The sequence below is a fragment of the Amblyraja radiata genome, chromosome 34 (genome assembly GCF_010909765.2).
Source record: "Amblyraja radiata isolate CabotCenter1 chromosome 34, sAmbRad1.1.pri, whole genome shotgun sequence".
Lineage (NCBI taxonomy): Eukaryota > Metazoa > Chordata > Chondrichthyes > Rajiformes > Rajidae > Amblyraja > Amblyraja radiata.
In genome coordinates, this window is record NC_045989.1 from 18,879,831 (window position 1) to 18,897,237 (window position 17,407).

Consider the following 17,407-nt stretch of genomic DNA (forward strand, 5'->3'; position numbering starts at 1 on the left):
GGCATGGGATTATCTCTTTACAGAAATTGGAGAATTCACATACACGTTAACAGTTCATTTTCAGCTTGCATCAGATATTTCACGTCCATTTGACCATTGCAAGGGCGCACCGCCTCTCTGTGCAACAGTAAGAGTGTGGAGTATCTAAGTACAGAGATGTTTAAGGGAAATCGAGATAAGCTTTCAGCAAAGAGGATGTTGATGGGATTTGATGTGGTAAGATTGTGGGAGATTTGGCTGGAGCATAAACACAGTCAAAGGCCTTTGTTTGTAAACATAATTCTCTGCAGCTAAGTATAAGATTGTGTTCCTTAAATATTTTATTTGACCACAGCTAGTATGAATGCAGCAAGCCTCTCACACTGGCACAGCTTACAATCGTGACAACTTACTGGCCAAGCAGCATATTTAGAACGATTTATGAGAAAGCAAGTGGTTCCAACAAGTTAATCAAAGCAGGAACAAAAAGCTGCAGATAGCTAGTTTAAACATCGAGTGAAACCATTAGCAGCACAAAGAAGTCAGCCAAGAGAAAGCGGCACGAGGTTTCTGAAACAAATGTACCATGAATGCACAGCCACATAAACTGCAATCTGACTCCTAAAATCTGCATAGTCATGCCTACCATAATATCCAGAACCAACAGCAATTGTAGATCAAAGCTGCGTTATGTAACAAAAATACGACTGATTATTAACCAATTAAAACGACTTCAGTAAATTTGAATTAGATGAATACCTCAATTATTTCTTCCTTTCAAGAGATTTGATCCTCTCATGTTTTATGTGGGGAATATTTAAACTTACCCCACCATCATGTAGTGTAAAAAGAACCAAGTCATGGTTGGACTAGTTCGAAGGTCCTATGGAAAGTGGAGGTAGTAAACACCAATACCTCGCAAGATTCCTAGACTAGAACACAATCAGGCAGCAGGCGATCTGCACTGTCCCTTTCAAAGGTCGCAGAAGTGAAATGTTTACTGCTACCTTCTCCAGAATTGCTGCCTGACAATTGCCTGTTTAGCTTCAGATACTGGACTGCCTTTATAGTGAAATAACACAGTGCCCTGCATAATGTTTGGGACAAAGATCCATCATTTATTTATTTGCCTCTGTACTCCACAATTTGAGATTTGTAATAGAAAAAAAAATCACATGTGGTTAAAGTGCACATTGTCAGATTTTAAATAAAGGCCATTTTTATACATTTTGGTTTGACCATGTAGAAATTACAGCAACGTTTATACATAGTGATCCCCCTCCTCATTTCAGGGCACCATGTTTGGGACACATGGCTTCACAGGTGTTTGTAATTGCTCAGGTGTGTTTAATTGCCACCTTAATGCAGGTATAAGAGAGTTCTCAGCACCTAGTCTTTCCTCCGTGGCAGCAATGCAACATTGTGGATGCCGGCTGCCGTAAAACTCCAAAGAAGAAGAAGTCTTTCCTCCAGTCTTTCTGTCACCTTTGGAAACTTTTATTGCTGTTTATCAACATGAGGACCAAAGTTGTGCCAATGAAAGTCAAAGAAGCCATTATGACACTGAGAAACAAGAATAAAACTGTTAGAGACATCAGCCAAACCTTAGGCTTACCAAAATCAACTGTTTGGAACATCACTAAGAAGAAAGAGAGCACTGGTGAGCTTACTAATCGCAAAGGGACTGGCAGGCCAAGGAAGATCTCCACAGCTGATGACAGAATTCTCTCTATAATAAAGAAAAATCCACAAAACCTGTCTGACAGATCAGAAACACTCTTCAGGTGTGGATTTGTCAATGACTACAGTCCTCAGAAGACGTCATGAACAGAAATACAGAGGATTTTAGCCACTGCAAGATGCAAACCACTGGTTAGCCGCAAACATAGGATGGCCAGGTTAGTTTGCCAAGAATGCTTAAAAGAGCAACCACAGTTCTGGAAAAAGGTCTTGACATATGCGACGAAGATTAACTTATATCAGAGTGATGGCTAGAGCAAAGCATGGAGGAGAGAAGGAACTGCCCAAGATCCAAAGCATACCACCTCATCTGTGAAACACGGTGGTGGGGGTGTTATGGCCTGGGCATGTATGGCTGTTGAAGGTACTGGCTCACTTATCTTCATTGATGATACAACTGCTGATGGTAGTAGCATGAATTCTAAAGTGTATAGATATATCTTATCTGTTCAAGTTCAAACAAATGCCTCAACTCATTGGCCGGCAGTTCATTCTACAGCAAGCCAATGATCCCAAACATGCTTCTAAAGCAACAAAGGAGTTTTTCAAAGCTAAAAACTGGTCAATTCTTGAGTGGCCAAGTCAATCACCCGATCTGAACCCAATTGAGCATGCCTTTTATATGCTGAAGAGAAAACTGAAGGGGACTAGCCCCCAAAACACACATAAGCTAAAGATGGCTGCAATACAGGCCTGGCAGAGCATCACCAGAGAAGACACCCAGCAATTGGTGATGTCCATGAATCGCAGACTTCAAGCAGTCATTGCATGCAAAGGATATGCAACAAAATATTAAACATGACTAGTTTCATTTACATGACATTGCTGTGTCCCAAACATTATGGTGCCCTGCAAGGGGGGGGACTATGCATAAACACAGCTGTAATTTCAACATGGTGAAACCAAAATGTATTAAAATGGTGTTTAAGAAAGAACTGCAGATGCTGAAAAATCGAAGGTACACAAAAAAGCTGGAGAAACTCAGCGGGTGCAGCAGCATCTACGGATGCTGCTGCACCCGCTGAGTTTCTCCAGCTTTTTTATGTACCTAGTATTAAAATGGCCTTTATTTAAAATCTGACACTGTGCACTTTAACCACATGTGATTTTTTTCTATTACAAATCTCAAATTTTGGTGTAGAGGCAAATAAATAAATGATGGGTCTTGGTCCCAAACATTATGGAGGGCACTGCAAACCCCTGTACTTTTATACTCTGCTCTAACTTCACAGAATGAATGCAAAGCTCTGCAGATATCCACAGATCTAAACCAGACATGGCATAGAAACCTTTGTATCCAGAAGAGAATAAATAAATCATGACCAGATGGAGATATTTTAAGTAAAAAAAGATACTATTTAAGACATTAATCAAGATATTAATTGTACATAAAGTGCTCAAAAATGTTTTACAATCATCTGCATTTACTCTACACCATGGAAACAAGTGTAATTTTATGGTCATTTAACAAATGAACAACCATGCGGGGTTGATGCTGTGAAGGTAGAAGGCAACACTGAAGGTCTGGCAGCTGGAAGTACAGGAAGAAAGCTCTGATAACAAATAGTGTTACAAATAGCTTTGTGAATCAAGGAGGAAGCAACATAAAACGTACGAAATACTGCTACATTATCCAAATCTTACCGCACACGCACGTTCTTCAAAAGGAAGCATCCATAATGCCCACAACATGCTTGTGGTTTTGTGTGTTCATGGATCTCATTCCATTACATTCTTAGAACAAAGAGCAGAAGTTACTGTCAGGCACTATCAGTGAGATTATGGGGAGGCGTTATAATTGTGGGGACACAGGGAAACGGCGGCAAATGTTGCCATGGAGGGAGGGAGATGATCAGATGTGGGAGCTCCAGTTGTGAGATTCAGAAACATCAGCAATGACAGAGAGGGATTCAATAGACAATGGAATGCGGCTATTGCTGTTATTACCGAAACAGTGAGACTGTTGCAAGCAAGAAATGAAGCAACTATCATTAGCTGGAGGAAGGGGGGGGGGGGGGGGGGGGGTAGTCACAGTTGATGAGGTAAGGAAAGGTCTGACATCTCCTGCATTCGATTGTTGGCTGAAATTTGTGTCAAGAATAATACATCATCTTCTACTTCATGGCAGCAATCTGGGAAGCCAGGTTCTCCTGAAGGTAATAGAGCAGATACAGTTCATAATGTTCTCCAGACTCTGGGACCCGAATACTGTGCCGTTCTTGGGGATACACCTGAAAAGGTAATTTCCAAATTGTAAAATCGTATCAGCTTCATTGGACGACAAACACACGTAACTTTCCTGCCACCAACCTGGTTAGAAATGTGGGTTTTCTCATGGATCTCGAAACTCACGTAATTTCCCCTAAAGTTACTTCCAGTATTTTTCTATCGACAATACATTATTAGCTCAGTGCTGGGATGTTTATTGCAATGATTTGTATCTTTAACGAGGATAAGAATTAACTTAATTTAGAGATACTGCGCGGAAACAGGTCCCTCCGCCCACCGGGTCCTCACTGACTAGCGAGCCCCACACACTAACACTATCCTACACACACACTAGGGACAATTTACAATTTTACTAAGCCAATTAGCCTACTAGCCCTGTACGTCTTTGGAGTGTGGGAGGAAACTGGAGCAACTGGAGAAAACCAACGCAGGTCAGGGGACAACGTACAGCACCCGTAGTCAGGATCTACTGCAGGTCTCTGGCGCAGTAAGGCAGCAACTCAACTGCTGCGCCATTGTGCAGCCCGAAGTACCAATACATTAACTCTCAAGCACTTACAATTATAGAGAGGGTAAAGCCATGTCCAACGAATGGGTGCATTGTTCTTAGTGTCAATGTCCGACTTGATGATAGTTTATTCTGTGTGCAGTTTAATAGATTACCTGCAGGTCGTACGGTTTCCCTGACTGAACAAGGAAACTAAGGAGAACTGTGGTGTGAGAAAAGTGGACGTTCTCATCGAGGAAGCCGTGCAGGAGTAGGAGGCGGTTTGGTCTGTGGATGAGATGGGAAAGGAAAGCTGATTGCAGTATTCTCATGTTCATAAGTGATCGGAGCAAAATTATAGACTATTCGGCCCATCAAGTCTACTCCGTCATCCAATCATGGCTGACCTATCTCACCCTCTCAACCCCATTCTCCTGCCTTCTCCCCATAACCCGACACCCGTACTAATCAAGAATCTATCTATATCTGCCTTAAACATATCAATTGACGGCCTTCTGTGGCAATAAATTCCAAATTCACCACCCTCTGACTAAAGAAATTCCTCATCTCCTTCCTAAAAGGATGTCCTTTTATTCCGAGGCTCTGACCTCTAGCCCTAGACTCTCCCACTAGTGGAAACATCCTCTCCACATCCACTCTATCCAAGCTTTTCATTATATTCATTAATTTTCAATGAGGTTCCCCCTTCCCCCCTTCTCTGGAACAAATTGCATTAAGACCGGCAAACAAGTTGAAAAATGCTCTGGTATTCCAATTAATTTTTAATTTGACAACACAATTATTGGAAAGTAAAATTGAAGTTCTCATTGGATTGCCGTGCAGACACACAGATCAGGGAGTTTCCAATCACAGCTCACACTATCAGCAGTAGCAGGTAGATTTAACTCAGCACATTACTCATCTTATTCACATCAGTCTTCCAGAACTAGCTTATCAAACATTCTGATTGATAAATGGTTTTAATTTTATTCAGTCCGAATAAATATCATATAAACTGTTGGGGGTTTAGGCCCAGAAAAGAGGGAGTCTTACAGTGACCTCCCCAGTCACAATGTCAAGTAACCACATAACACTCCCCTTATCACTTCTTCCTCCACATAAAATCCCCTCCCCTTGCTCGTGCCCGCCTGGACTTGCACCTATTTCTCCACTCCCACCTACATTCATCCCTCCAGCTTCACAATTCACAACTCTTCAATCCTTTTTATCTCACATCTTCTGTTTTATCGTCTTTGGCCTTTGCCCAACAATCCTTTTTTTTTTTTTTTTTTAAACCCTTCACGCTTGTATCAGCCTTTTACCTGCCAGGGTTTGTTCCGCCCCTCCTCTCTCCCAGCTTTCTTCTCCCTCTCCTACAATCAGTCTAAAGAAGCACCTTGAGCTGAAATGTCACCTATCCATGTTCTCCAGAGATCTGCTGAATTACTCTCACACTGTGTCTTTTCCCTCCACTCTACCTCGTTGCTACGTATAAAAAAGAAATACATTTAAATTACTGAAAGACCTTTAAAGCTGGTACCAGTGATTGCAGCATCAGCACGGATTGCATAACTTCTCTCTCACATGAAGTGAATTTCAAGTTGGGTATACATAGGCTTGGCACACAACTGGGAAACAACAAAAACACCAGGCATTGCTAAATGGTAAAACTCACTCCAGAGGGAAGTGGTCCACTTGCATTGCCGCTGATCCAATGTCATAGCCACTCTCATTTTTCTCTGGGAGTCCCATGTAGCGCTCGGTGTATCCCGTGTCATAGAAGATCCACAGCGTCACTGGGGCTCCAGCAATGGCTACCTGTGAGAGACCAAGTGGCAAAACATAAAGTCCATAGCTGGCAAAAGCACAGCTGTCCGAGATCATGCATCTTCCAACATGAAAAGAAACCAGTCTGCTCCTGAATCAGCCACATTCACTGCCACCTCAACTTTGAGATCACGGATGCTATCATCCTGATGCAGAGTCTCAACCCGGAATGTCGGCACAACTCTTTCACCTCCACAGATACTGCTTCACCCGAGTTCGGCAACAGTTTATTCGTTGATTCAGATTTCAGCATTCGCGTTCTCTCATTACTCCTTCTCAACTATCTTCCTTAAATCTGGGCATCGTTTCAACAAAACCAAATGACAACTAAGTTCCAACTTAACCCCAACCAGAGATTCCAAAGGTTCCACCAGCATCCCCTTCAGCCCATAAACTCAGAGTACGGCAACAGGCCCTTTGTCCCAACTTGCCCATGCCGATCAAGATGCCCATCTACACTTGTCCCACCTGCCTGCGCTTGGCTCATATCCCTCTAAACCTTTCCGATTCATTTACCTATCCAAATGTCTTTTAAATGTTATTGTGCCTGCCTGGACCACCTCCTCTGGCAGTTTGTTCTGTTTGAACCTTTATTTTTTAATTTTAAAACTTCAACTGGTACATGTTTTATTGAGGCTAAATTAACAGCATTAAAATTCTTTAGCATTTCATATTCCATCTCGGTGCTGTAGAATTTATACTGCGTGTCAGTAACCAAACTTTGAAGCAGGTACATTAAGAGATATATGCAAAGTAAATGTTCTTCAACTGACCCCATTAAACAGTTTCAGATCAGGTATAAGATAACATGGGTTAAATACACAGAATGCTACCGTTGCATTCTGAACGCATCCTTAATTTGATCAGAAGCACATGAACAGCAGTGTTCAGCTTTAATACCAAATACCATGTACATAAAATCAAATGAACAGGAGGGCAATTTTGGTATTTTATTCACTGTGAAGTCAGGTGATCTACAGATGTTCTCTCCGACATCTGTCCTCCCCCGAGCCTTTGACAAGATTCCCCAAAGCCAAATAAATGAGAGCGCTGTGCAGATGATAATAAGTTAGCACCTTAAATATGTCTGGTCTCCTCACTAGAGCCATGAGGGACAGATAGCCTCCGTATGACCAGCCATGGATTGCTACCCGCTCAAGGTCAATAAATCTGTACTTAGCGGCCAGGTACTGTAGCCCTTCCACCTGGTCATCGACTTCCACCTGCCCCTGCAAGAGAAATGTACCCATTAGAATGGTAAGTCCAAGACACATTCAATGTAAATAATCTCAGTGCACAAAAAACTCAATGTTTATTACTTTGTGGGATATAGTTTAGAGATACAGCGAGGAAACAGGCCCTTCGGCCCACCGAGTCCACACCAATCATCAATCACCCATACACTATTTCTATGCTATCCCATCCTACACTTGGGGCAATTTACAGAAGCCAATTAACCTACAAACCTGCATGTCTTTGGAATGTGGAAGAAAACCGGAGCACTCGGAGAAAACCCACGCAGTCACAGGAAGAACGTACAAACTCTGTGCAGACAGCAAGCATAGTCAGGATCGAACCCAGGTCTCTGGTTTTGTGAGACAGCAGCACTACTACTGTGCCAAGGTGTCGTCGTATGGAAGTGACATCAATGAAAGAGAGAAGGGTGCCAACCCTAAACTTCCCCTTTCCTTTTTCTCCAGAGATGCTACTTGACCTGCTGTGTTATTCCAGCATTTTGTGTCTACCTCCAACATTTCTTGACCCTACCTCAATGTTCCGGCACTGAAGGGGTAATTATCAGTAACCACACCTGGGTAGGATTTCATTTCCTGGTGGCCATTTACGAACAAAACAATGATTGTGATTACTATCGCTGATGATTGCTGTGCTTTATTTTAAAAAACCCACTAGATTTATTTAATTGAGAAATTTAAACTCAAATTCTCATCTCGAAATCAATAATGCAGATCTCTGGATACTAGACATGTAACCTAATCACTGCACAACTGTGCCCATAAATGTATCATTCATCAAATCTGTTTGCAAGTCCCAGGGTCCCTCATTCTAAGAATTATGAACACAATGTCACTTGTATTTAATATGAATCTCTCTGTATGGAGTGCGCCCCTGCCTGTGCTGCTTTGAGGTGCAGAATGTTATAAGTGGAAGCCCCTGGAGTGGTTCCCTGTTGTTCCGAAGCATGCTGCTTGCCAGGCCTCTCCAAGTGCGAGCTGCAGAAACAGACCTGACAGCTCATTAACTTGTTCATGAATTATTCTTACTGTAATAAAGCCAAAATACGTTACGCTTTGTTGCACGAGGTGTTAATGAGATTTTAATAGTGTTTATTAACAGCGTGGACACAGTTGGCAAAGCTCGCATTTATAGACTATCGTTCTCTCCAAGACTACTTTCTCTCAAAAGAAAACCAGACCATTCTCCAGGTTTCCCCAGCTCTGTTATATCTGCTTTGATGTTGGGTCTTTTCACAGCGGAATTCTTAAAATGTCTCCCCACACTGAACCGCAGCTGTTCCTTTGCCACTGTAAACAAAGCCTTTGATCGCACCTTTCTATTTTCCATCTCTCACCCACCCCCCCCCACTTCCCCTCTCGGACAGAGCTAGGATGGGGGACCCCGGTCCTCGTCTACCATCCCACCAGCCTCTTATATTCAGATCATAATCATACTTTATTATCCAAGTATGTTTTGCAACATACGAGGAATTTGATTTGCCGTACAGTCATGCTAATAAAAAGCAATGGAACACACAAAATACATTTTAACATAAACATCCACCACAGTGACTCCTCCACGTTCCTCACTGTGATGGAAGGCGAAAAAAAGTTCAATCTCTTCCCTTCGTTGTCCTCCAGCGGTCGGGAGCCTCTAACCTTCTGTTGACGGGACGATCTGACTCCCGTAGCCGGTGGCGGGTCTTCTTGTCGGGGCGATCAAGCTCATGCATCAGGGGCGAATGGAGCGTCGATCCCTGGCAAGGAACCGGCTCCGATGGTAAGCCCAAGCCCCACGGTGGGGATCAAAGTCAGTCCTGAGCAAGGCCTCCAGCTCCACGATGTTAGGCCGCAGAGCGATCGGAGCTACGACCCGGAAAACAATCGCATCTCCGGCAAGGTGAGAGATTGAAAAAGTTTCCCCCTCCCCCCCTCCCACATAAAACAAACCAGAGAACATTAACACAAACGTTTTAAACACAGTAAAATAAACAAAAGAAAGACGAAAAGGACAGACAGACTGAAGGCGAGGCTGCCATCAAAGCACCACCCGGTGGATCCTTCACAGTTTCAGCCAGCCTCACCGAGATTGTGCGCCACACATCTTCCACCATCATGTGATGATCGCTGCCCCATGACCTTAAACCTCTCATGTAACTGCAGCAAGGACACCTGTCCTTCCACCTGTTCCCCCTCCCACCATTGAGGGTCACAAACAATCTTTAAGGCAAAACAGTGAATCACGTGTATTTCTCCCATTCGAGAGTACCGCAGTCAGCATTCTACATTATAGTCCACACTGTAGAAATGACACGCAGATTGGGTGCATGCTTTGCAGAGCATCTATAGACAAACTCCCATTGCCTGACACTTTAATTCTCCATCCCATTCACATTAATTGTCCATGGCCTTTTGTGTTATGATATCCATGTCTATTATAAATGGGTCCAATGTGAGAAACCGTGGGATTGGATGAGACACCTTTGTTGGCATGAGCCAAAGGCCTCTTTCCACACTCCATGACTATTATATGCGCCTTAGAAAGCATTTTATCGGGATGCATCACAGCATGGTTTGGGAACTGTTCCATCCAAGACCGCAAGAAATTGCAGGGAATCATGGATGTAGCCCAGACATTCACGGAAACCAACCTCCCTGACATTGACTCCATCTACACTTCATGTTGCCTTGGAAAGGCCAGCAGCATAATCAAGGACCAGTCTCATCCCAAGCACTCACTCTTCTCCCCTCTCCCATCAGGCAAGAGGTACAGAAGTTTGAGAACACATACCTCCAGATTCAAGCAGAGTTTCTTCCCAGCTATGATCGGGCAACTGAACCATCCTTTCACCAGCTAGTGTGTCATCCTTACCTCCCACCTATCTCATTGGAGACTGTTGAACTATATTTAATTGAACTTTATAGTGCACTAAATACCCTTTCCGTGCATCTGTGCACTATTACAACCTGATTGGAATCATGTAGTCTTTGCATTGATAGGATAGCACGCAACAAAAAAGCTTTTTGTTGTACCTCGGTACACATGACACCAATAAACTAAACTAATTCACCCACTTATGGTCTCTTTAGAAGACCTGGATTTACAAAGCAAAAAGCACTCTACCTACCATCTTGTATTTCAAGGCACCTTCAAACTTCAGCCCTCGGTGGCAGGATCCTCTGGAATCAATGACAACCACAACATAGCCAAGCTCTGCCAGTGTGTTCAGACGCAAGTATTTAACTCCCTTAAAGCGGTTGTTTACCAACTGCACCTGTGGGATGAAAAAAAAGAGCTTTGGATATGCAATATTTTTTTAACCATTTTAATCAAATTACCTTTTTACCGTGAAATAAGCAATAACGCAAAATCAGTTTTTATGAAAAGGTTTTGAGAAAGTAAATACAACGAAAATATTTCCAGGTGAGAACATCACAGCGGCTCCAAGAAATCCAATCAGGAATTCTGAGGAAACTTCTTTACCCAGGTGGTGGTGACATTAAGGACAACAGAACGACAGGGAAATGAACACAGCAGGCACATTGAAAGAGATCTGGGCACATATATTGAGGACTGAGATTAAATGCCATTTGCTCACAATCCTCCATTTATTGCACTGGCATTCTCAGCAGCTTTAGACTTTAGAGATAAAGCGCAGAAACAGGCCCTTTAAACCCACCGAGACCGCACCCAACAGCAATCATCCCGCGCACTCACACTATCCTACACACTAGGGACACATTTACCAAAGCCAATTAACGTAGGAACCTGTACATCTTTGGAGTGTGGGAGGAAATCACTGCACCCGGAGAAAACCCATGCGATCATAGGGAGAACGTACAAACTCCATACAGAGAGTGTCCACAGCCAGGATCGAACCTGGGTCTCTGGCGCTGTGAAGCAGCAACTCTACCGCTGCGCCACTGTGCCACCCATCAGCTCCATTCTGAAGGAAATCCTATATCTGATCAAACGTTCCAGGAGAATGTCCTTTTCTTCCCCATCAACTGAAGCATGGAACTAGATTATCTGTTGTGTGCGAATGGCACGTCATGGCAAAGAAAAAAAAGATATAGAAACATCCTTTATAGTGGGAGTATGAACTCTTAAAATAGTCCTTTAATGCAAACGTATTTCTCTTCAAAGAAGAAAGCTGTGGCGGATGGAATAAAAGAGAAAAGAGAAACTTGAGAAAAGAAATGAGAGAGAAGAATCACAAACATGGTATCCGATATCTCTGTATTTCCAGTATCTGGGGAAATAAATAACCAATCATCCAACTATTGGAAAAAAGATGCACTGCAGCAGGAAAGGGGCATATCCTAATCACTCAGGAGGGAATGATCAAACCCACCAACTTCTACAAACGTTTCTTGATTAGTACGATTGTCAGGGGAGGGCAGGAGAATGGGGTTAAGAGGGAAAGGGAAAGATAGATATGCCATGATTGAATGGCGGAGTAGACTTGATGGACGAATGGCATAACTCTACTCCTATAATTTATGAACTTATCTCGCTGGGTTCACCAGCATCAAGCGTCCAGCAGGTGGAGTGCTGGCCCAAGCAGCCCAATAGATTCAGGTAGCAGATCAATTGTTTGACATTGCCCGAGTAAACACTGGATTCGCTGAAAGTTTTCTGCCTCAGGCTGGGAAACCATCTCTATTTTATGTAGTTCTAAAGAATGTGAACAATGAAAATACTAATCAAGTTTAATGAAAGCTGGCTGGAGATATTCCTACCTGTGGGCCACCATACGTGTAAAGGAGAATGGGGTACTTTGTTCTCGGTTGTAGATTGTGTGGTTTGAACATCATTCCGTGCAATATATAGCCAGACTTGCTGTGAAAATTGAACATCTCTGGAGGAACGTACCCTTGCAGACATCCTGTAAAACACCAACACCATTTCATGCAACAGAGATTGTACCGGCTCTCGTCCCAACAGCCAGTCTGCTGATGTTGCACATCTGAAACCGAGCAAATCCACGTGTCTCAAGAATATTACAGAAGAGCCAATCAGTCTTTCAAGTGCAAATCCACTTCAACCGACTCCCAAATTATTTCCTTGTATCACCGCTATTTGCTTTTTCCAGATGCTCAGGCAATTCCCTTTGAAGAATGCTTCGTTTAGAGTTACAGCGTGAAAAAAGGCCCTTCGGCCCAGCGAATCCGTGCCGGCCAGCAATCCCCACACATTAACGCGATTCGGCACACACTAGGGACTATTCACAATTTTACCAAGTCAATTAACCTACAAACCTGTACGTCTATGGAGTGTGGGAGGAAAGCAGAGGTCCCGGGGAAACCATACATGGGCCACGGGGAGAACATACAAACTCCACACAGACAAGCACCCAAACTCCACACAGACAAGCACCCGTAGTCAGGATCGAACCCGTGTCTCTGGCGCTGTAAGGCACCCACTCTACCTCTGCGCCATTGTGCCACCCAATGCTGTTGACTATATGTAGTACATCATCAATGTATCCAATTTCCTGATTAAATGTTTCCGCTTACATCACATCTTGCTTTTTTTTTTTAAACTGTTCAGCTCTCCTCACCCTCCAGTCTCTGGAAACAGCTTTTCTTTGAACCATCTACAAATTAAAAACAACATTACCTCCTACAGTCTATTCACACAACTCTGGAATTGTTCTCCTATACACCTTCTGTACTTTCTCCAAGGGCCCTATCCTTGTTAGATCTATTTGCTGTCCCAGTTTCAGCAGTCAGCAAACTAGTTATATGTAGATTAACACAAACTCCTGTTTTTTCTACTCAATGTATGATCTATGTGCCTTCTACACTGACAGTTTTACAAAGTGCGAATGCTAGAATTTGCTGCTGCCTCCACTCAGCCTACAGCCTCTGGAAATCTCTGCTCTTTGAACTACTCATGGTTAAAAAAGCTCAAATCTTTATTCTAAGAAAAATATCACCTCCTACAATCAATGTACACAACTGCAATCACTCATCACTGGTACAGTTCTATTAAACACCCCCAAAGGGAAAATGGACCCACTGAATGTTTCCAGCATTTTCTGTTTAATGCCTTATTAATGATGCTGTCAATTCTTACAGCCGCTCGAAAGGATCTTTGTGCAAACATCCCAAATTTCCTATGCTTGCACTCCTTTTAACCTTGTAACATTATGAATAGATGTATGCATGCTTTTTATATCTGTAACTACTTTGGTCTGTATCCCTGCAAGCCTCTAAGTGTTAGGTCTGATACAGCCTGTGTTGTCTCATGGAGACAAGGCAGCACTAACAAAAGGAAGATTTCCTGCATGAGGTTTTATTAATAGCAGCAAATATACCTGGTGATTCTAACATTGTGACCCAGAATTCTCTCCGTTTGTGAAGAGGGGCTTCATCTGATCCCATTAATCGGAAGATGTGTACACAATGCGGGCGGTCCTGATTGCTGAACTTCGTTACAAACATATCAAAGTTCTATAAATGAATAGGAGAGAATTATAACTCCATCCACTGTAAAGTATAAACAGTTACATTAAACCAAATGCAACAGTTCAACTGTATGTCACCCACACTAACGATCTATAAGTGTGCAAAGATATGTGCTAATTACGGTTACTGTCTTTGTAAAATTTATTTAACAACGGGTCATCCAAATGAAGGGAAGGGATAGAGTAATTAATGATTAGTTGTATCTACATTAGTAACATCTTTTAATATGACTGCAGAAGCGTGGAAGCTTTACCTGGCTGACGAAACATTTATGAGAGTAGCCTAACTGTGTCAGTCGCACAACTTCTGTGGGAATTTCATAGCTCAATACGTAGAGATGGTGCTCCAATGGAGTGTCCTTGGTACCTTGAAAATAAACCAGGCGGGTAGCTTCATTCACCCATATCTGTCAAAGATGCACAAGTTGAGAAGACATCAATCCAGATTGTGTTATTAAATATTAACGCAGAAATAAGATGCAATGTAAAGCTAGTCCCTTTTATTAACAGCATCAGACCGAGGGTTAAGTGATGATATTATTGAACACGTGCCAATGAAGCCGCTCCCATTGTCCTATCACAGGTTTGTGCCAAACCAGTCCCCTTCTTGCATATTCTTCAGCCGTGAGTCTCTGCAGTAGGTGCAGATGGGCCATTCAGGGGCGATGCCCTTCAGGAGACGTCTTACCACATTCTTACACGTTTTTCACTTGCAAACAATCAAAAGCAAAGGCATGACCATTTCCTCATCTCAGGCTGAAGTCAATAAATGCATTACATTCACTGGATGACTGCTAAAATCTAAAGGCAGCATTGCCTGGCATAATTTTCTCTTTTTATCTAACGGCTGTACTTCAATATCTCTGTTCATTGTGGAGGCCAGGTCATTGGATATGTTTAGGTTTAAGGCAGAGATTGGCAGATTCTTGATTAGCAAGGACATCAAGGATTATGAGGAGAAGGCAGAAGAATGGAGTCAACAAGAACAATGGATCACCCATGATTGAATAGCGGAGTAGACGATGGGCCGAATGGCCGTCATCTGCTCCTATGACTTGTGAACTTGGTTTAGAACATTCTTCGAGCAATTGGAAATTAATGTAATTGTTCTGCATGTTTCCTGCAATCCCTCCACCTTTCTCACCCAAGTCAAATGGCAGGAGACTGACATGCAGCTACAAGGAAGCATAGAAGGAGATCCGTTTAGCCAGGCATCAGATACAGCACAGACATTATGGGCCAAAGGGCCCGTTGATGTGCTGTACTGTTCTATGTAAGGTGATTTGGACTCCTGCACACAAAAGTCTATTGCCTCGAGAGACTGGAAGTTTTAACAATGGCAATCTCAGACATAGTACCATTTACTTCCAAGAGAGCACACAATGTTGATTGTGAATTCTAGATAGGAATAAATCATTGATTCGTGCAGAAGACTTGAATGCAGATGTCATCATTGTTAATCAGCCCAGACTCCATGGCAACCTCTTGCAGAACCAGCCAGTCAGACCCACTCCCCAACTCTATTCCAGCACCTTAGCAGTTTCCTTTTGGAATCATCGATCATTGCTGTCAATGATTGCCATTAGAACATTTTCACAACCCTCTATCCCCATCCCATCCTCTTCAATATATTTTGCCTAAAATCTTAAATCAGTATCCCCAGTTCTTGTACCAATAGCTAATGGGAATACTTTTTCTTTGACTACCTGATTCAAACCTGCTATCATCTTGTACGCTTCAATCAAATCTTGCCACGACTTTCTTTGCTCCAAGGAAAACCACCCCAGCTTCTCAAACTCAAAGTAGCTGCAATCCTTTGCCCATTATCATCTGGTAAATCTTTGCATCTTCTCAAGGGTCTTCCCGTCGATCCTAAAGTGCAATGATCAGACAAACTAATTGTGACCTAAACAAAACTAATCAAAATTTCAGCATAGTTTCCTGGCTTATCTACATGATATAGAACATAAACGAGTACAGCACAGGAACGAGTCCTTCAGTCCACAATACCCGTGCCGACCATGATACCAAGTTCAATCAATCTTTGCCTGCACATGATCCATGTTCCTCTGCATATCCACATGGAATATCTCTTATTTATAAAGTTCACGCTTTGCAAATAAGCTTTGCAAATTACTCTCACAATATCCTATCAGTTTTTATTATCTATACATGTGACCCCTCCCCATCCTGGAAATCCGTAAATGTGTCATTCAGTCTATACTGTTTGTGCCCAGACCAAAATGTGATCACATTTCACAATTAAATATCATTTGCCTATTCTTCTAGTCTATCATTGCTCTGTTTAATGCATTGGTATCACTGACAGCCACACCACGCCTAGAACCATGGACACATTTTCACTGCTCAAACACAATATTATATGTAATACACGGTAATTTTTAGAGAACACAGCTGTCTACCATTCTTCGGTCTGAGAAACAATCAGTCACCACAACTCACTGTTTTGTGAGACAATGTTTTTGTTGAATCCAAGCCAACGTTCACCTTCCTATTTCCTGAGTCTCGGTTGTGTGAACGAGCCTCCCACATAGCTCAGTGTTAAACATTCTAATGACATCCACCAGAGGGCTACAACCCGTCACCTCCCCCATCAATCTTCTGATAGTTCAAAACAATTCAGGAAGGTTAGACAAATACAATTTGCCTTTCGTAAATGTGCTCCGATTCTTGTTAACTAACTCAAACCTCGGAAAGTACATTTCCTTTCCCTTGATTATTTTCTCCAAAACTTTGTTCACTCCGAACATTAACTGGTAATTATTAGGAATTGTGTCCGTTCTTGAAAAGTCGCTTCGTTTTTCAGACTTTCCAGCCCTTTGGGACCTCACGCATATTCTGGGGAATGGTGGAAGATTTTGGCAAGCCCTTCTGTGTCTGCACCAACTACCCAGCGCTTTAATTCATCAACCAATGTAGACCACGCACCTTATCCACTGCAGGCCTCAATAGCTTCCTCAGGACTTCGAGTACCTCAATTTTCAGCCTATTTATTAGTTCTACAGCATCCAGGGTACAAGCAAGATATGTAGCCAGTCAAGGGTCTGAGCTGTGGCTGGGTGAATGGCCAGAACACAGATTGGAGTCAGAAAACTCGAGATCAAGAACGTGAGTAGTCTGCAGCTGTAACTGGGATCTGGAGTGCCTCTATATTTCCCCATTCTTAAAGTCAGGCAGATAAGAGTGGGTCTTGCCTCACGTTCAGCAGACATTGTGGGCCGAAGGTCCTGAACCTGTGCTGTTCAATGTTATACCCAAACATTGTTAGCTGATACCCAAACCCATGCCGAAGTGTAGGACACAAAGTGCTGGAGTAACTCATCGGATAAGACAGCATCACTGGATAGGCAACAGAAGGGTCCTGATCCAAACGTCACCTATCCATGTTCTCCAGAGATGTTGCCTGGCCTGCGGAG

The 17,407-nt window shown here is 42.8% G+C and overlaps 1 protein-coding gene across 5 annotated transcripts in view; it reads right to left on the reverse strand.

Moving 5' to 3' along the window:
* Positions 1-3,050: 3,050 nt before the first annotated feature.
* The window catches only part of dpp8 (dipeptidyl peptidase 8), a 28,783-nt gene continuing 14,426 nt past the window's right edge, over positions 3,051-17,407 (reverse strand). For 3 of the 5 annotated variants that reach the window (XM_033050628.1, XM_033050627.1, XM_033050626.1), the window contains 8 exons: positions 14,225-14,377; positions 13,821-13,956; positions 12,241-12,386; positions 10,626-10,772; positions 7,339-7,491; positions 6,111-6,253; positions 4,612-4,723; positions 3,051-3,950 (listed from right to left, as the gene is read on the reverse strand). In XM_033050628.1, coding sequence (XP_032906519.1) covers positions 3,834-3,950; positions 4,612-4,723; positions 6,111-6,253; positions 7,339-7,491; positions 10,626-10,772; positions 12,241-12,386; positions 13,821-13,956; positions 14,225-14,377 — 1,107 coding nt within the window. In that variant the 3' untranslated portion in view covers positions 3,051-3,833. Of the gene's footprint in view, positions 3,951-4,611; positions 4,724-6,110; positions 6,254-7,338; positions 7,492-10,625; positions 10,773-12,240; positions 12,387-13,820; positions 13,957-14,224; positions 14,378-17,407 lie in introns of those variants that run through there. The other 2 variants (XR_004416886.1, XR_004416887.1) reach the window with 2 other exon arrangements.